The sequence below is a fragment of the Ziziphus jujuba genome, chromosome 11 (assembly GCF_031755915.1).
Source record: "Ziziphus jujuba cultivar Dongzao chromosome 11, ASM3175591v1".
NCBI classification, from domain to species: domain Eukaryota; kingdom Viridiplantae; phylum Streptophyta; class Magnoliopsida; order Rosales; family Rhamnaceae; genus Ziziphus; species Ziziphus jujuba.
In genome coordinates this window covers 26170327-26190131 of record NC_083389.1, presented here as the reverse complement: position 1 = coordinate 26190131, position 19805 = coordinate 26170327, and the positions used below count along the sequence as shown (strand labels likewise).

Below are 19805 nucleotides of genomic sequence, written 5' to 3'. Positions count from 1 at the left end.
AAATTGCCTACTTAGTTTGTTAGATAATATAACTTAACAAAACGATCTTTATCAAAAATATATATATATATATATATATATTTTAAAAACAGAAAAAGAATATATAAATACATTACTCTCAAATCTCAATTGTTATTTTATGTTAAGGGAAAACCAAACACAATCATTGAATATTGTTTTCTGAATTGAATGTATATGAATTTACATTTATTTATACTATATAAATTGTAAGTCATTCTTAATCTTTTTTATGACATACAGATAACAATTGACAAAACCATGCTCTAATAAAGTAATAATCAATCAATCACCGGCCTAAACGGCAGTCTAGTGGACCTAAAATTAATGTAACTTAACTGTTGGTTTAATGAATACGAAACAGCATGCACAATTCAAGTTAGTGTCACTAAACCAAATTCTCGGTTTTGTGTCGTTTCCATATAAGAAATTGGGCTGCAAGAGATTACTACACTTTTTGTATAATACATATATTGCATTTATTTAATGTAGGACCTACTTATTTGGTTGAAATATATATATATATATATTTAGATTACTCGGAGTGAAATTTAATTAGTTGAAATAATTAATTTAGACAGTTTTCACAGTGGAGGGCCAAATTGCCCTGTTATAGTGGTAGAGATTGTAATTAGTTAGGATATAGCTAGGCCTTCTATTCTATCTATATTCTAGCCTACAAAGTTCATTTAAAAATAAATAAAGTTGTTTTAGAGAGAAATTGAGTGAACTAGATGAAACTTTTCTCACAAAATGATATGGATATATGAAAATGATGATATTAACGAGATTAATTGTATGTAAATATTAATTATTTTAGACAAACTGAACCTGTTTCAAGAGTCATAAAAAAAAAAATTTATTAATGATTTTGATTGAAATTTTTTTTTTTTAATTATCGATATTGCTGTTTTACCGTATATTCCAATCTAAATAGAAAAATATAAGGAAATATGGACTGCGACTCGGCCGCATTTTGATTGAGATTTAATGCAGTATGAAGTGTGTTTTTACAATTGCTTCTCATGAAAAGTTTTGACAATTACATTTGGTCTTCTGTTATTCGGGAAAAAAAAATTAAAAGAAAAAGGGTCTTTTGAAATCAAACCTAAAGCATTGAAATTTGACGTTTTTGTTATATGTCAACAGCATAACATTATAAAAACACGGTTATCATCACTGCTTCTCTTTACCTAAAAAAATCTTCTCATTTATCTGAAGTATATGTCTCATCCAATTCGAAGTTGACCTCTCTTATTGATGACTTATTTCCACACTTATGAATTTTTTTTCTTCTTTTTTTTCAATTTTTTCAGAATTTATATATATTTATATAGGAAATTCAAAGAACTTCAAGTTAATCCACATATGCAAACCAATTACATATCCTGTTGTATAAGAGGGAAGAAGTTCAACGTTCAAGTTTTAGCTAACAATTAATATGAAAAAGATGTCCAACAATAATTTCCTAAATTAAATCGCTTGCAAATTCTTTTCTTATTATATATTTTTTTTGGCAGCCTTAATATTTACATCACACCCACCTCAGCCTTAATTGCCACTATATATATATATATATATATATATATATATATATATATATATTTTTTTTGGTAATAACATTATATATCCATTACCAATACTTGTATAAAGAAGCCCATATGGCTTTGACATACATGTACATGTATGGAGAATGACATTTAGAGTTTTAACCCCAGTGAAATCAATTCTACCTAGAAAGGAAGGATAAATTATTCTTTGAATTGTATAGAACTTAGGTATCAATTTCTTTCCCTTAAAAGAAGAGATAAGCCATTGTTTTTTGTAATGATTCGCGATAGAATCCTTTCATTTTCAAATATAAAAAAAAAGAAAAAAAAAAAAAAAAGAGATTTTTTATTTTTTATTTTTATTTTTTATACTTTTCATAAAAAGACAAGGAACTAAAATGGTGAGGTGGTCCCTATCTACGATGCAATCTATAATTTTGATGAAGAAAGGAAGACAAATTTAACGTGGAGAATAGTAGAAAAGGACGCAGAAAGAGAGAGTTACATGCTGCAAGGGGTTGGTTTGGCTCTCTTAATCACATATACAAGACAACAAAGTTTCTATTATAAGAGGGTGTATATAGTTATATGCTATGGTGTATATTTGTCATAGGTGTCCATGATGGGCCTCATATTTCATCCACATAAAAGGCAGATGCCATGAGCATTACCATTCATGTGTTTAGAGAAATCAGAAATTCATTGATGAAGCCCAATTTCAGATTTGGGTTTTTAGAATTTATGACTTATGGAATATCCTTAATTAGTTGCTATTATCTCTGATAATTTTTTTTAAACAAAAATCTATGAAAAATTATAATTAAGTAAACAACTTTTAAGTGTTGTAACTTGCAGTTTTTCAAAGAGACAACCTAGATGATAATGATGTTTGATGTTAAATTTCAGTTTGTTGATCTTTATAAGTATCCATAGAGGCATCAAAACTAACCAAAATTCCTTAACAAGTTGGAATATTATGCATAAGATATCCAAAATTATGCAGCCATGTATTTTTCCAAGGACTGTTAGATCATAAAGCTCTGTTTTTGGCACTACCATCTCTCTTGAACTCCAATCTTTTAGCTACTCTGCTTTTTAGCGATACAGATGATTTTCTGCCACTACTTTCACCAAAATTTCGCTATATAAATTTGCTATATTACCTTTATGTCTTAATTAACTCATTAAAAGTCCCGTTCAACAATGTAGTGCAATTAATAATAACATTAACAACCAAATCCAACAAAAAGTTACCATTTGGCAAGGTTTTTAGCTGAAATTATTGCTATTTAACCTAAACTTTAGACCGTATTTATCATTACTAGTCTGATTGTGCAGGTGGTCCAATATTCACGTACCAAATGCAGAGTTTCATAAAAAGAGGCATCTACTTTTTAATCCTTCATATGTAAACAATCCCCAAAAGGGGCTTTTAGAAAAAGTGAAAGAGTTTTTTATTATACAAATTGGGAAAATGAAAGTAGACAGACAATACATATATATATATATATACATATATATAGATATTTTGCATGAAAAGCTAAATTATTGCACTTTGATTTATTGCTTTTTCAATAATCAATGGAAAAGCAGTTTTTAACCCTTCCCTGCTTAAGCAACTGGTGGTTCAACTTCAAAAACAATCTCCATTTAGACCAGCGGATAGGGAGATCAACTAACCAATTAAAACTTACTGAGTTGTTGTATTGAATATTGGATTGTAGTAGAGTATTTTAACTTTTTTATTCGATTAAAATTTAATATGATCCAAATCAATCCGGCACAGTTCGATATCCCAAAGGAAGCTAAAAAGACCATCCAATATATCACAAGGTAATGCAAGAAACTGCCTATAGAACACTTTCCGTCTCTATTACAATTATTGGTCTCACCAACAAAAGCCAGAAAAAAACAAATGGTATTAAAAATTTATGAAAAATTTTAGTACGATGAATATGATTCAATTGATGATTATCTGATGCAATATTTTTGGTTCAACTAATGTTGACTTCAGCATGTTCAAATTATGTTAAAAGGATAAGCCCCATTAATATTTTGCCGTGTACGTATATTTGATTGGAAAAAGAAATCACAATGATGGATTAAAAATGATGGATATGGATCTCTTGAATGTACGGTTGACCTTAGGTAGATTTGAATAAAAATTGCCTCTATCCAAGCTTTCAATGTTGGAATTCTATGAATGTTAGGTGATATATATCTTCCAAAGAAAGTTGGCAAAATTTTTCACAGATTGGTATGTATATATATATATATATATAATATTTTATACATATAATGTATATGTGCCCAATAATTTTGGGTTTGATAATAAGAAGCCAAAGCAACAGAAGTGAAAAAGACAGTTGGTTTTTGTTTTCCTAAGAAGCCCACAGAATTGGTATTCCTGGTTGAGCAGACAAGACAGGATTGGGTATGGGTCTCAATGAAAACATCTAGGACTAAACACATTATTTATATGCTTTAATTTTAATGGGTCCAATATATATTCATTTTTTTAATCTTCCATTATTATCTAATTCTAACAAAAGAGAAAATACACAAGTGGGTTTCTGATAAGCTTCTAGAGGAACTGAAACAGCCATACGCAATTTACACTTGTCATTATAGGATCGGATATATTATCTGTCTCAAGTTTTGAATTGAAACTTTTATTTTTTTCCTAGCGTATTTTTTGTTATTTTGATCTCTTAAATTCTAAGTTATATATGTTTCTTAATATTAAGCTCTCTAATCTCATTCAAAAGCTCGCTGTTTGGGGACAGGATCAAAATCATATATAAAACAAGCTTTCCATTCATTAATTATTTTCTGGCCCCATGTTACATATATATAAATATGACAGCTTGCAATAAATTAATATAGTATATATTAATTAGCCATGAAGCAAATCTTTTCATTAATAACTTTATATCTATGTTTTATCCAAGACATATCAGTATGGGTCATGTCTGATGTATCTTTTTATTAGATAATCTAGAGCTGCAATAATTTTGCACTAGTTTAGCTTTATAATGTTTCTGACGTAAAAAAATATCTGTATTAGCTAGTACACTTTAACCCTTGTATAATAAGATAAAATAAATTCTAAAAATTGCATGTAAACCAAATACATTGTATATACTCGGTAAATTTCACTTTGTAATACTTGTCAAACAAGCAATATAAATAGAGTACACATTTTCTTTATATCATCCTGCGCGTCACCACTTGATCGAACATTCACGAATTGAGCGACAGCATTTTTTTCAAATCGATTGAAATTAATTTCTCCCATGGACAAGAAAAAAAAAAATTTCTACATAGTTTGTAATCTCTACTGTCTTTTTCCTTAATCTTTATCATTATTAATTAAAAAAAAAAAGGGCAGAGTCAAAGTTTGATTAAATATCAAAATCCAAAAAAAAGAAAAAAAGAAAAATCCAAATATTTTTCCAGATTCACCATGGCGTGAAAGAAACTCCAACCAATTCTTATCCCTTTTTTATTTAATTTTAATTTTTCCAATTTTTCTTTTTTTAAATTTTTTTGACCTTTTGGCATTTCTAATACATCATCAAATATATATATATACATATATATATACGGCGTGATAGTTCAGCTTTCTCATATCAACAACCACCAATAACCCCATACATATAGTATATAGAACTAGTTGAAGAGCATTAGAGAGAGCACAAGAGAGAGTGGATTTGTAGCTTAGTAGAGCCACCACACCTTTGAATTGAGCAGCCATGGCATCCACTGATCCAGAATATGGCACAAAACCCCAGCCTAATCCACCAACTGCAGGCGAAAACAAGTGGAAATATTTAAAGGTTCCTCTGAGCTCACTGGACGCGGGACTTAGGGTGTTGTTGTTTGCAGCCTGTGTAACAAGTGTTGTGGTTATGGTCACCAGCAAACAGACTATTCATCAAGGTCCTGTGTCTAAGGAGGCCAAGTTTAATCACTCTCCTGCTTTGATGTGAGTTTTTAATTTAATTTCTTTCATAAGATACACACCAAAAAAAAAAAAAAAACGATGTTCTTCCAATTAATAATTATTTGCATGCATTAATATGTTATTAATGAGCTTTGTATTTACTTATATATATATATATATATATACATATATAAAGTAAAATCTATAACTAAAGCTTTTCAACGAGCATGGTGGTTTTTTTTTTTTTTGGCTTTATATGATTGATCAATCATCAACTTTTCCCATCCAAATTCACGAATTAATATCGTGGAAATGAGATATTGGAAGTTTTTGTCGATAATTGTTTTTGTTATTGTTGTTGTTGTTTCCTTTCTTCCTTTTCTTTTTCTTTTTTTATTTTTATTTTTATGTTTTGGGTAAATAGGAACACGATGGGTTATAGTAGTAGGTTATAAAAATTGCCACCAACCACCCCCCATAGAAGAGTAAGAGTTTTGGCTGTATATTATATTCTTTTGAGTTCTAAAAGATCATATATGTCTATCTACCCAGTTTCTGATATGGTAGAGTGAGTTTATGTGTGTGTGTGTGTTTTATTAAAATATATATCTATATATATATGTATGTATGTATGTATATATATATATATATATATAATATTTGTTTCAAGAGTTTGATTATAGTTTCGTTCACGGCGACAGAGTTTGTCTCTGTTTTTCAGTTTTTGTTTTTGTTTTTGTTTTTGTTTTGTTTTGTTTTGTTTTGTTTTTTTTTTTTTGGGCTGGCTTGTAAAACTCTTTGGCAATGACTTTTTGTATTTACTTCATTAAAAAAAAAAAAAAATTGTTGTACATTAAATTATAATCCATTTCATATGCTTGGTGAATACAATTTAATTTGGATATTTAGCCCCTCAATAAGCTAAATAAAATAAAGGGATTAGGTTGGTTTCCATACGTATTTCTTACTAGAAAATGATTTTCTAATAACCAAAAAAATGGACCCCAAGAGTAGAAATTCGAGGTCGATATGAAAAAAAAAAAAAAAATGAGATATATAATTTCTGATTTCCACAATATAAAAACATCATATGTGCCAGGTGGCTTGTCCCTATCCTAATTTGGGTATACTTTCTTCCTAAATTAAATCTGACTCACTACAAAAAATAATAATAATAATAATAATAATGAATAAATAAAATGTTCAAATCAGAATCAGATTGTAATCCTTGAGAAAATTTTATTAAATAAAAATGAATTGCGTGCTTGAGAAAACCATTCTTAAACGCGACAAAGTTTTCTTTATTTTTGCAGAATCTAGAAAACAAGATACTAATAATGAAAAGTTTTCTCACAGAAGAGTGAAAACTTGGCAAACCACCCACATAGCCTAAAGAACTTCTTCACAGTGACTTGAACCACCCACATAGCCTAAAGAACTTCTTCACAGTGACTTGAACAATTTGAGTTTTCTAATTTGTAGAAGTGGATTTTTTTCATTTCTTCACAGTGACTTGAACAATTTGATTTTTCTAATTTGTAGAAGTGGATTTTTTTATATGAATTATACTCCGTTTTATCATTTTTCAAGAACTCTAAACACATAGTTTTTGATAACATTTTGCAGATACTTTGTAGCGGCATTATCAGTTGCTGGCCTTTACAGTATCATCACTACACTAGCATCAATCTCCATCATCATGAAGCCAGCATTCTCAAGCAAGTTCATACTCCATTTTGCATTCTGGGATGTGGTAAGCTCTCAATTTTAACGATCGAATACGATAATTAGTAACAACTAGAGGCAACCGGTTTTTGTTTTTGTTGTTCTTGAGGAAATACATGATTAATGTAACTGACCAAATGTGCACAATGCTTGTTGTAATGACACAGCTTATATTTGGGGTGGTCGCCTCAGCAACAGGCACCGCTGGTGCTGTTGGATATGTCGGGTTAAAGGGAAATAAACATGTCCCATGGCAGAAGGTTTGCAATGTTTTCGACAAGTACTGTCGACATATTGCAGGCTCGCTTGCAGTTTCATTGTTCGCGTCCGTTGTGCTAGTCTTGCTCATCTGGCTCTCTGCTTTCACCCTTCACAAAAAAATCCCCAAGTAGAGCTTCTTAAAACACCATAGATGCATTAAATTTGTGTGTTGCTATATCAAATGATATACAGTGTCTGATTTTGTCTACATCTTATGGTTCTTAATTTGTCATTGTAAATGTTGTTCATTTGTGCAGTCCGTGGTTGTCCTTTTGATTTGTCTTTGTACCATTTGTTATTTATGGGGTAATGTAATTGAACGTGATTGAACGATTGTAAAAATGTTAAACTGTTTCCAAGATCATAGTTCATATACTGAATGCCTAGTTCCAAGTAATTGCAAGTACCAAGTATAAGAAAGACAGTCAGAAAACTGAGCACACAACTATGGCAGAGGTACAAACATGAACGCAAATAACCATCACCTACTCTGTTAGTGTTTAGTAAATTACAAAGTTCATTAATACTCTGTTTTAAAGCTCAACTCATAATTCTTATTGCTTTTCCTGGTAATGGTTAAAACTTTGAAAATGATATTGATTTTTTTGTAGAGGAACCCTCTACATTGGGAAAAACAAGAAATTCATATCCGTTCAACTAAGTTGCAGGACTTCAAAATCCAATCAATGGTGTATTATTAGAGTAAATCAATATGGAGAAAATGATATAATTACATCGTTGTTGTTGAGATTCGGTAAATACATTTAACAACAAATAATCAAAACTCATACAAAAACCAGTAGCTGTACCGATCAAGGAATGGCACACCTTAATATAGTTGAGTCAGAAAAACTTGTTTATCCAATTGAGCATTCCGTTTTGCCATCACCAAAAAAAGTGCTCAAAAAATTGTCTGTTCGCCTAATTCCTGTCCAGCCATCCCTTCTCTCAGTACCCTCTCAAAGAATTCTTCCAACGTGTCTTTTCCATAACTTGGTGTTTGTTCAGCACTATACTCTCCAGTCTCAGCGTCCAAAACCAACATGCTTTCAGCTGCATAATACCTTCCGATCTTCCCGTACTCAGCAGCGTCTTCCATCGAAGGAAAGATCTTAACAAGGAAATCAAGAACCCCAATGGCAAAGTCCATTATCCCAATAGGCACTTTCAAGAACTTGGGCTCCTTCCCCAGAAGCCTAAACAATATCTCTCCCTGCTCCAATGGTGTCAAAGCCGTCCCGGGTCCGCCTATAGGCAGAACCTGATTGATCTTATCTTCACTCAGCACACAATCAGCAATGAAAGAAGCCAAATCTGGTTCACTAATTGGTTTACAAGCACATAGCTTTCCATCCCCAAACATGACATAAGGCTTTCCATCTCTCACCAACTCAACCTGACCACCCAAGCTCTTAAAGAATGCAGTTGGTCTTACTATACTGTAAGTGAACCCATTATCCTCTTCTGCTTCTGTCATCAATTCAGCTTCAAATTTCAGCTTTGCTCGCTGAAATTCAAGAAGGGGCTTTTGCACACATATTGCAGATAGCAGTACAAAATGTGAAGCCCCATTATTTTTACCAGCAACGAGACTGTTCTTTGTTGCCTCATAGTCTATCTTCCAGGAATCTTTCACACCACCTGTACGGCTAGCAAGGCATGAAACAACAACATCAATTGGAACTTTCAGATTTCTCAAAGATTTATCCAAAGCATCCAAATTTGTCACATCTGAGAAGCACACATTTGCTCCTTTCAACTGATTCAAAGTCTCTTCCTTGCTATTTTGGCCTCTAATCCCACTTTTTTCCCTAGCTACGCCAATAACATTGAACCCTCTATCAACAAGCTCTTTAACCACGAATTTCCCGATATACCCAGTTGAACCCACAACCAAAACGTTAATATCTTTTGGTTTCTTGTTTCTGAATGAAGATTGGGAGAGGGTTTCGACACTTGGGGTTGTTGAAGCTGTAATGGGGTTGAGTTTTTTTTGTCTGCTATGCTTTAAGAGTTCAGATAGATTTAAAGAAGAAGATGGCAAAGCGTAAGGGATAGAGCTTACATGAATTTGATTGATGAATTGTGAAGAGAAACGGGTTACGAAGCTTTGGTTCTTTGCTGAGTGAAGATTGAATACGCGGGAAGAGAAACAAATGGACATTTTTTTGGGTTTTCTTTCAGACAATGGAGCAAAGAGCAGTGTTTGGCTGGAAGGAAAAGAAAAACCCAGCAAAGAAAGACCAAGAAAATCAAGGAAAATATGAGGCAGGCGATGTGGGAGAGTGGTCCGGCATGTTCATCAGGAGCTAGTAGTTTATCAGAGTAGAATCTAAACGATAGGTGGACATGAAACCAACGAGATGACGTGTAAGTATGTCGGATTTCTTTGGAAGTAATAATTTATATTTGCTTTCCTAGAACTAAACTTTCTTAAAATATCACTAAAACCCCATCCAGGGACCATAATGTCAATAACAAGAATATATATATATATATATATATATATATATATATTCTTATAATGCTATTATTATTTGTAATGAAAATGAAAATGTGAAATTATGCTATTATTATTTGTAATGAAAATGAAAATGTGAAATTCTTTCTCTCCACATTAATTCAAACATACAAATAAAACGCATTCAAAATTGTCTATATCAACAAAAAATAAAAACAATGAAAATTATATTTTGTTTTACATGTTCATGTATGTCACTCCTTTAACCTTTTCTTCCTTTTTTAACCATAACAAGAAGGCATGCAAAGTTGAGAAGATATTACTGTTTGCCAAATTCATTATATGTTTTGAAAAATCTTTATCATCATAAAGAAGCATGATCCAATCACAATTCTCAGAATACCATAAAGTGGTTTCTTTTTCATTTCAGAACAATAAATATTAACTTAGCAGAGGAGGAGATTTTACAAGCAGAAGAAAGAAGGCATATACCTCTTTCAGTGACATAGTACAGATATCTACAAAATAGAAGCACGACCGATTAACACTTTGTGTATGTATATCATTATATGACATCAAGAAAACATAGAAACACAATAATATACATATTATATAGACTCATAGATTATCATTATCCCATCCTCAGACCATGTTTCCAATGTTCTTAGCAAAACCAGGGAGAGCATGAGCAATCAGCTACAGAGATCTGAACTTGTAATACTTCATGAATGGCACCGCGATGGAGCACACCGAGAACTTCATCTCCCCTTTCCGTTGCAAGGTCTGCCAAAGAGACCCGACAACAGTGAGACTCATCGCGCATTCTGAAACCATAGAACCGTCTTCCGACCTTCCACCATCTAACGCTAACTTGCCTATCTGAGATCTTGCTACATTCAAGGGCTTCCAGGACTTTCTCAGCCTGTGCAATATTGATATACATTCTATTAAATGCGGAAAAAAAAAATATCAGGATTATGCCAAGAGTTTTCTTGTTTTTCTGATTATTATTTTGGCTTAAGCTAGACTATTGAAATATATTTACCAAACACAAACTCAGGGTTGAGATTTTGCTTCACTGAAATTCTTAGATACAGATATGTTAGCTTTTGACCCAAGCTATGCTTGGACTAAATCAGGCTTGAGCAAAAACCATCACCGCTGTTCCACCTCAAGCTTGGCTTCCATAACTTGGAGCTGAAATTCCTATATATGCCCAACCAGCTTGTCTGTCTATCTAATGCCTAGTTCAACATAAGTAGCCCCTTCTACACTCTTAAACTATTCTGCAAAAATCATTGGCCATAAATCTGACAAATTTCCACTGAATTACTTTTTCAGAGTACCAGATGTTTGATTATCTTAAAATTCGGAATGATTCATTGCATTGGTAGACTAAGCACCTACTATAGGTCAAAGCAATAACTTTTAAGAAAATACTCTACGTGATACAGATTATGTAAATTATACCAAAAGAAGGAAGCAGAGGCTTCAAAAATTTCAAAGGAAAAGAAAAACCTGGAATTTGTAAAGAGTTAAAAGAGATACATACCTGAACTTGAAGCCATTTTATGCAGTAGTGCAAGCCAACTAAATTGAGCAGTGCATTAAGCTTTGGATTGAAAAAGTTTAATTGAACATCTTTAAAACCAAGCTGCATTGAATGCAAATTATCAATTGCTCTCAGATAGTCCCCAACCTGAATCGATTCAGACGTTGGGGATCTTCTCACAAACTCCACTACCTCAGCCACTCTATCTGCCATCTCATTGTGCTTTTTGATGTAATAGCTCTTCCAACCCTATACAATTTTCCAAGTTTTCATTATCTAAATAAACTTTTCCAATAACCAATAACATTTTCTTAGTTCTTCAAAAATCAAGTAACCAATTTATTGTTTGATTGATTAATTTGATTACACACCCATTTGATTGAGAAGCTTCAAATAAAAAATGGGTTAGGAAAAAAAAAAAAAAAAGCCAAAAACCTTGGAGATGGGGATTTCGATAGAAGTTGAAGATGATGATGAAGACCCTTGTGATAAATCTGAAAATGGCCATCTTTCTCTTGTCAAAGACTTCCATAAACAATCAGAGCCATAGATTCCCCTCCAAAACCGAGAACAACTGCCCAGTGCACATAAATCCGAGACCTTTTTCCCATTACCATCGAAACCCAAATGCACAAGAAAGAAAAAATTCAATTAATTGAAATTTATACGAACCCCAAAAATGCAAAGAGAAACAAAATTCAGAGAAAAATGGGATTAATTAGATTAGAGATTAATTGAACCTCAAGTAAAGAAGCAATCTTAAGGGCAATATCGTCCGGGAGAGAGCTCTGACTGCATTCCAAATGTTTCATTTTCTTTTTCTTTTTTTGTTTTTAGATCAAAGTTTCATTTTCATTCTGCAAAAATCAGAGTTTTATGATAATCTTATCATTGAATTCTGGATTGAAAAGTACAAAGCAGAGAAGCGAAGAGGAAGAGAGACGCAACGTATTGACACAGGAACTGTCCACGTAGAGGGTGTAGAGGAGATTCTATGTGATGGGGATGCAGAGGATACCCATTTTTTCTGACAAAAGCGGTTTGCTTTCGTTGCCAATACGATGTTTTTTTTGACTTTGGCAATTTTAGTTTATGTCGTTAGCAGCTCATACGTGTCACGGTTTTCCTTTATCCCGCTATCATCAAGAAACGACGTGGCGTTCCTTCAATTTTCACTGTGACTTTTTTTTTTTTTTTTACTAAATTGTTTTGTCCTCATTAAAAAAAAAACCATAAATGGGAACCAAAAAAAATGACAACATCAAATTACAAATTAAACTCCAAATTTATTGTATTTTTATTTATTTATTAAAAACTTTGATTTAGTGTTTTGTAACCAATACATTTTAAATTGAAAATTCCACATCAACAAATCGTCTCATAAGGTTGAAGTTAGAATTTTCATCGACAAAATATTAGAATTAATTTATTTTTGATATTTAGTTGTGACCAAATGAGGATTGTCGCATTCAAATTTAATTTATTATCTGATAATTATCTTGTGTGGTAATTATGAATTGAATTAAAACTGATTAAAATTAGATATCTTTTTTCTCTTTTCTTTTTATTAATATTCTAGAAGGATGGAAAGTGGTACTATTATTTCCTTTCTCTTTTCCTCCCTTTATTTCATTAGTGTAAAAGCCCATAAAAGAGTCAATTCTCACCAAATTCAAGTTTGATTGTTTATATTGAAAAGGGTACTTAATTTGGCTTCCAAGCCGATTTCCTTTGCAGTTCGAAAAGATGTTTAAAAAATAAAAATAAGAAATAGAAAAGCATTTCAAAACTTCTACTTGCTTGTCAGAGTCAATGTTCTATGTTGTTCCAATCCAAGAAACACCATTTGGTTTTGGTTGACTACAAACAAAACATTGTTCATCATTAATGATCATTAATGCGTTTTTGCATCTTCCATTCAATGTATATATATATATATATAAGGAGGGGAAAAAAAATACAAATTCAAGCTTAATATTGTGAAAGATAAACCTTGAATTTGAAAAGAAACTGGCAAGAACATTGTTTACTGGACTGAAAAGAAAGAATAATACAACATATGGAAACAAGAAATTAGGATGCTAATTTCTGTACCATACAATGCTCCGGGCAAGAAAAAAAAAAAAAAGAAAAATCATAAATTAACTCATGCACAACAAATAATGGCAAAACCTGAATGCTTTTGGTATTAGAAATATTGCAAAGCCAGGCCAGGATACAGCATCAACAAGAGGGACACAAAAGCACACAACAACGGCAGAGGTCGCCGGCAGATCAAAAGCGACAGCGATAAATGGCTACACGTCGAGGCTGCGGCGGTATGCAAACAGACATAACCAGAAGAGCTAGCACAACCACTATAAGAAGTACTGCTGGATCAACACCACCACCATCATCCCAGCAGCAAGACTTGCCCATTAATTTTTTTTTTTTTTTCCCTTCTTTTTATTATCTCCTACAAAAGATTAGTTAGGAAATTAATATGAGGAACCATTAGAGATTGTTTTTAACATTTTATAGCTACAAGTCAAGCTGACTTAATTATTCCAAGTCTTCCTTTTTTTTTTCTTTTTTTTAATAATTTGTCTAATTTGGTTTCAGATGGAAGGAGGACCATAAATACCAAGTCTTCTCTTATACTTTAGTAGGTACTTACCCCCTTTCTCGGTGACTTCTAAATTCCAAGTCAAGTTGTTGATTTCCACCAAATATTGAACTTTTCTACCGAGGCAACAACTGTATTTTCGTTTTTTTGTTTTTATTTTTTATTTTTTATTTTTTATTTTTTATTTTTAATTTTTAATTTTTGTTCTATTAAATAACTCTGCCTTTGACACCTTGAAGGACATCCAAGGCCAACGGTGAGGATTTTTTTTCACTTTCCCCTTTAGGAACTCTTTTGGCTTCCAAGTTTCCAACAATACCCCCTTAACACAAGTCGATGTTTACAGCCAATGCCTTCGACGAAACAAGGTGGAAAAATTGTAACTTATTAGTCACTAGTGGTGCCTATATGAAATGTGTCAAAAGAGGATAATCATAATTCAAAAGAGAGAGAGAGAGAGAGAGAGAGAGAGAGAGAGGAAATTTGTTTGTTTTTTAAGTTTATTGTTGAATTAATTACAATAAACAATAATTGTGTTAAGGACGATTGCGTATTATAGATGATAATGATGATGATATAATTGATGGTGACAAAACGCATGCAACACAAAACGATGCTGCTATGAAAACGCATGCCATGGCCTGAAGTAGTAAACCAAAACAGCCACATGCCCATGTTTTTCGTTAGGCATTCAAATCATGAGGGGAAAAAAAAAAAAAATCATGAAACAATGTAAAAATTTCATGTTTCCGCATAGACATTGATAGGATTTAAAAATAAAAATAAAAATAAAAAAGAGAAGAAATTAAAAAAAAAAAAAAAAAGCTAGCTCATAAAGACTCACAAATCTTAGTCCCATCACGTTGAAGAATATTTGCTGAGACCAAATACTGGCCAACTTGCGGGCTTCAAAAGCAAAATCATTAAGTTAAAGCATGCCAAGAACATGCTTCATTGCTGGGGCTGGCTTTCCACTCTTTGTTTACCCGACTACCCACATAATCCACATTCATATAGACACATGCATTGTGCCCGCATTCATATAGATAGCTGATATTGAATAATCTATATGAGGAAAAGGTGAAAAAAGAAAAGAAAAAAAGTAATCCTTGTTTATATATTCCTTGATTTAAAATGCATTTTAAATGAGCAAATTGGATATGTAACAATTTTCCTACATGTATAGAAACCCTCTAGCACTCCTTTATTTCATGTCCTCCATCATACGCAAGGACCTCCATTAATTCACATATAGATTTTGGGACAAAGACTATCCAGCTTCATGTACAGAGATATATAGTCAAGTGTTTCAAAGATGCAATGGGTCAGATAATTCTGACGGAAGAGGATATGAATGTCATTTCTCTCTATAAAAAAGTGGAGACCATGAAAGTCTTTAACTACCAGAAGAAGAAAAAAAAAAAAACTACTGAGAGATTTACCATTCCCATGAAAAAACATTACTTTTAGCCGCCTTAATCCAATATTTCCCATACTTCTGCCTGCACAGCATCTATTCCCAACAATCATATAGTCGTGCTGGTATTCAAATGCTCGCAAGGAACTGAGCAAAACTGGGGTACTTTGGCTCCCACCCTATTTCCTCACGAGTTTTTGAGTTGTTTAATCTCTTACCCAAAGGATCACTAGTTCCTGCATACACAAGACATATAAGATTCAGTGGAAAGTTAGATTTCAATCTGTTTGTATCTGCAAAAGATATCATTAAACGCCTTACCCGTAAAAGCCTCGAACTTTTTACTGAATTTCCCACTTTTATTAACCAAGTCCATTACTTCTTGCCTGCAAAGAATTTTCCAGGGTAAACAAACTTCTCATGAGACGATGACCTTGTTAGCTTACATAAAAACTGTATTCATAAAGTTTGAAACTTCTGGATTAGGACCTGGATAAAGGATGGTTGTCACAACCCAAGAAAATTCGGCTACGTAATCTCTTCTTCAAGATTGCAACTGAAAGAGAAGCTGCATCCTGGATAATAGCACACAAATTAAGACTGATATCCATATTGAAATTCCAGCATTTTCAGTCTTGTGCAGATGAGAAAAGGAATAAAGAGGAATGCAATGAGAGAGATACAATAGTACTGGCAGTTCAGCAAAAGTGTAGGAAAAGTAATGCATATGGTTGTAAACATATTCGCTAGAGTTTACTTATTTTTTTATTTTTTTATTTTTTTTCCATATACATAAGATGCAAGGATGATCACCTCATAATGTATAAGATTCAGGACATGATCTGGACGAGATTCAACAATTCCCTTCTCCAACCAATAGGCATGTGCACCTCTATCTGCTTTGTTTGCATGGTTAAGGTCATTTTAAATCATGGATATATGGCAAATATCAATCCCATATTCTGAAATTTCTCCATATTTACATGAAATCCTCACAATTTGATTTCATAAAGGATATGTAAAGTCCAGCCAATCTAACAACACAACCACCAAACTCCAATACTACTTTTTCTGCTTTCAGAAGAATGTCTGTCCTAGGACTCCTCCCCAGCGGCACCACTGGAGTGTCCTGCAATAAATATGAACATTATTACAAGAAAACGTGTCCTTTTCCAGTGTGGTAAAAATATTTTCCCAAGCTTGCAGAATATAGGCAGAGCTAGATTTGGTATCAGGAAGCAAGTATGCAGCATGCACGATTAAGAAGTTGCTAGCATTAGAAAAGATGTGTTATCTTAAAAGAAACATCTACCTCATCACATGGTCCATTGTCATAACAGTCATATGGTGCAGAACTTGATGTAAATAAGAAAGAACCTTCACCATTCCAATTTGTTGCAGCTATCCTGCTCAATCCATGAACGAACATCATAAGTTTAGAAGGGTGGCAAGACTTACTAAAAGCAGAATTCAGTTTTTCTCAGTTTCTCTAGCATCAAATTAAACTTGGTTTTTCAAGGCCCAGTATGTCACCACTTCAAGCAAATTCTATTCTATACGCTAGGGTATTAACACTATATGTACTACGACAGTTATTGGTCAATTTTGGGAACATCTAAAGTCCTAATCATTCATCAAATACAACTCCTGAATACCTCGTCTGCTAATTACTTTATTTCATGGAAATCTTAGCCTAATGTAAAAGGAATTAGTCCTTAATTTATCTCTGCCTACAAAAATTCATCATTTCACTAGTTCAAACTAATCAACAAAGATTTCCACTTCCAACAGGTAACCTCAAAATCGAATATAAATAGATCATTTTTCAAACAACAACAAAATTTCACATGGTAGTAATGAATCCAAGCTTACCGAACATCACCAGGGTAGTCCGAGCTTCTAGAGGGAGGAGCACAAAATATGACAAAGGGAAATTTATGGGTCACATTTGCATCCTTCAAAGATGGATTAATCCCCATTTTAATCAACTCCTCATGGTGATCGGTGGTCACAGTTTGCCCATATATTTGACTCCCCGGATGCTCCTGATAACATTCACGTGGACCAACTTTATCACCAAACCATTTAACACCAAAAATAACTAGACAGCAAAAAATAAAGCAAATCCCAAATCATCCTCCAATTTCACAGCCTCAAATTATAATAAAAGAAAGCTAGCAATGGTTTTTGTAACATCCTCACTGACAGAGACAGATAATTAGCATAATTTAGCTTATAATACAGTACCTCCCTCCATTTCTGTGCCACTAAGCGACCAAGAACTCCCGGTCCAACAATCAGCAAGTCGTTCTCTCCCACCAACCCAGATGAGGAAGCCTCAAGTTCTTCATTTTTTGCACCTTTAGCAACCAACCCAATCAACCCAATAAATAAATAAATAAAAATTAACCCACCAAAATAAAAGCTTTTTTACAATTTAGACAAATGGGTTTGAGAGAAAGAGAGAGAGAGAGAGAGAAAGAAAGACCAATGGTGGACGAAGCAGAGACTTGGAGAGAAGGTGTAGCCATTGACGACGAGCTTGTTGTCGCGGTGAAATAATTCTGGGTTTTTTTGACAGCGAGGGAAAGTCTAAAGCGTTGTTTGGAAGTGAAATACCAAGAAGATGGGGAAAGATTTGGGAAATGCCCAACAAGTCCTCGAGGTCTAATGGCGGTAGTAGGGAAAGCACCAATGGTTCCCATCAAATGCTTGTCGAACTCCTTTCTCTCTTTTCGGGAGTCCTTCGATTATCCCTCACTCGGACCTCGTGCCACCCGGTGGCAGACGAAGAGGATTTCTGTGGGACTGGTTATGGAGGTCTTCTCCATCAGCCAATCCCTACCTTACACGTATGCTCGATAAATTTTCTTTTTTTATCTCTATCCCTGACCGTTGATTCCTCTAGATTTTGTCGATCTGACGGTTTGTAATTATGGTTGACCGGGTAAAATGACACCGTCGAACTATTGTTCAGCTCACATAATTGTGATTTTTCATCGGTAAGCTCCAACGACGCCGTTTCCGATAAGATGGTCGTTAATTGTAATGGTTTTAGTTCGCGGGCAAGCCAAGCGAAGATCCGCCCTTCGTGGGATTGAAAATTTAACGGGTGATTCACTCCATCTCCATAATCAAAGTACAAGAAAAACTATAATATAATATAATATAAATTCACCAAACAAAAAAAAAAAAGGAAAAACTATAATATAAAGTTATTACCTTTCTTGGTGGAAGACCAAAAAAAAAAAAAAAAAAAAGTTGGAATTTTTTTTATTACTTTTGAATTTTAAATTTTGACTATTGTACTCTAAAATTTAGGTATCAATTATTGAGCTAGATTCACCGAAGATTATTTTTTCTTTAGAATTAATTACATTTTAATATTTTTAAAATTTAAAATATTACAATTCAGATATTCAATTTTAAAATTCACCACATTCAACTCTTATATTTTTATTTGGCATAAATTTAGGCTTCTATAAGCTTAATAAATATGGATTTTTAATCTTTAATACAATTACAAAGTATAAGGTACGGCTTTTATAAATTCAACTAAATGTTTGATGCTTAATTGAGTTGCGCGGAAATCTTGAATATAATCCTTTATTTTTTTTATGTTAATTAACTTACTGTGATAATTGAATTAATGTGCATACAACAAAAAATATAAGGCACAATATGATGGATTTTATTAAAAATTTAAATTGCAATATTTTAAAATAATAGAATATTAAAGTTCAATTAATCTTACAAGCATATTAAAAAATCATGGTAAATAAATTTATATTTTTAAAATTAAAAAAAAAACTGATTTTATAATTTACAATAAAAATAATCTAATAATAAAAATTACTGTTATAGATAATGATTCAAATTTGAATTCCTTCACCTTTAATATATTAAAAAGATATGTTTATCTGATCAAACCAATCAGATCTCTAATATTGAAATATATATGTAATTGATCAAACCAATGTTCTTAAATAATTAAAAACAAAACTGCAGTAGTCAAAACTTTGTACGAATAATATAAAAACTAATAAACAAAATGATTTGGTTACGTGGTTGATTTCATCAGCAAAATAAGTCCGATCGAAGTTTTGGATTTGCATTAAACAAACTCCAATCAAAAAACAAAAAAGATTTGGTGGACCTAATAATCACACACAGATTACGTAGTTGAAACTTTACTATTATTATTTTTTTTTCTAGAGGTTTTATTTTATATATTGATGTGGAAATAGTTGAACTATTTTAAGAGTTTTAA

General features: G+C 32.5%; 4 protein-coding genes across 7 annotated transcripts; 1 reads left to right on the top strand and 3 right to left on the bottom strand.

Annotated features, from left to right (window-relative positions):
* Nucleotides 1-5183: 5183 nt before the first annotated feature.
* Nucleotides 5184-7859, top strand: LOC125419226 (CASP-like protein 1D1). The gene is made up of 3 exons (XM_048464717.2): nt 5184-5556; nt 7141-7267; nt 7407-7859. Exons 1-3 carry the CDS (start codon nt 5324-5326, stop codon nt 7629-7631), a joined length of 585 nt encoding a protein of 194 aa, XP_048320674.2. The 5' UTR covers nt 5184-5323; the 3' UTR covers nt 7632-7859.
* A 312-nt stretch (nt 7860-8171) lies between these two features.
* Nucleotides 8172-9863, bottom strand: LOC107410210 (divinyl chlorophyllide a 8-vinyl-reductase, chloroplastic). The gene has a single exon (XM_016017613.3). The coding sequence runs from the start codon at nt 9662-9664 to the stop codon at nt 8402-8404; it is 1263 nt and encodes a 420-aa protein (XP_015873099.3). The 5' UTR covers nt 9665-9863; the 3' UTR covers nt 8172-8401.
* Nucleotides 9864-10352: 489 nt separating this feature from the next.
* LOC107426912 (uncharacterized) lies at nt 10353-12437 on the bottom strand. The gene is made up of 4 exons (XM_016037220.4): nt 12254-12437; nt 11949-12113; nt 11514-11762; nt 10353-10883 (listed from the first exon to the last, which is right to left on the bottom strand). Exons 1-4 carry the CDS (start codon nt 12323-12325, stop codon nt 10626-10628), a joined length of 744 nt encoding a protein of 247 aa, XP_015892706.3. The 5' UTR covers nt 12326-12437; the 3' UTR covers nt 10353-10625.
* A 1074-nt stretch (nt 12438-13511) lies between these two features.
* Nucleotides 13512-18662, bottom strand: LOC107426913 (uncharacterized). Of its 4 annotated transcripts, XR_009634988.1 has the most exons (11): nt 18024-18662; nt 17783-17895; nt 17408-17580; nt 16848-16941; nt 16532-16664; nt 16349-16431; nt 16025-16110; nt 15857-15921; nt 15561-15771; nt 14963-15024; nt 13512-13968 (listed from the first exon to the last, which is right to left on the bottom strand). XR_009634988.1 is itself a non-coding variant. In XM_060813056.1 (9 exons), exons 1-9 carry the CDS (start codon nt 18238-18240, stop codon nt 15665-15667), a joined length of 1071 nt encoding a protein of 356 aa, XP_060669039.1. In that variant the 5' UTR covers nt 18241-18661; the 3' UTR covers nt 15213-15664. The 4 variants fall into 4 exon arrangements, 1 of the variants encoding a protein (XP_060669039.1); XR_009634986.1 differs by lacking the exon at nt 14963-15024; XR_009634987.1 differs by lacking the exons at nt 13512-13968; nt 14963-15024 and adding an exon at nt 15054-15168.
* Between the last annotated feature and the right edge of the window lie 1143 nt (nt 18663-19805).

What these genes read in the sequence shown, in the direction of transcription:
- LOC107426913 (XM_060813056.1), bottom strand. Translation starts at nt 18,240, where the DNA reads ATGGGAACCATTGGTGCTTTCCCTACTACCGCCATTAGACCTCGAGGA. An exon ending in TGGCACAGAAATGGAGGGAG is followed by an intron (nt 17,581 to 17,782) that starts GTACTGTATTAT and finishes GAATGTTATCAG; the next exon opens with GAGCATCCGGGGAGTCAAAT. An exon ending in ATCCTTTATGAAATCAAATT is followed by an intron (nt 16,432 to 16,531) that starts GTGAGGATTTCA and finishes CAAACAAAGCAG; the next exon opens with ATAGAGGTGCACATGCCTAT.
- LOC107410210 (XM_016017613.3), bottom strand. Translation starts at nt 9,664, where the DNA reads ATGTCCATTTGTTTCTCTTCCCGCGTATTCAATCTTCACTCAGCAAAG.
- LOC125419226 (XM_048464717.2), top strand. Translation starts at nt 5,324, where the DNA reads ATGGCATCCACTGATCCAGAATATGGCACAAAACCCCAGCCTAATCCA. An exon ending in AATCACTCTCCTGCTTTGAT is followed by an intron (nt 5,557 to 7,140) that starts GTGAGTTTTTAA and finishes AACATTTTGCAG; the next exon opens with ATACTTTGTAGCGGCATTAT. An exon ending in ATTTTGCATTCTGGGATGTG is followed by an intron (nt 7,268 to 7,406) that starts GTAAGCTCTCAA and finishes GTAATGACACAG; the next exon opens with CTTATATTTGGGGTGGTCGC.
- LOC107426912 (XM_016037220.4), bottom strand. Translation starts at nt 12,325, where the DNA reads ATGAAACATTTGGAATGCAGTCAGAGCTCTCTCCCGGACGATATTGCC. An exon ending in AGATTGCTTCTTTACTTGAG is followed by an intron (nt 12,114 to 12,253) that starts GTTCAATTAATC and finishes AATGGGAAAAAG; the next exon opens with GTCTCGGATTTATGTGCACT. An exon ending in TAAAATGGCTTCAAGTTCAG is followed by an intron (nt 10,884 to 11,513) that starts GTATGTATCTCT and finishes AATATTGCACAG; the next exon opens with GCTGAGAAAGTCCTGGAAGC.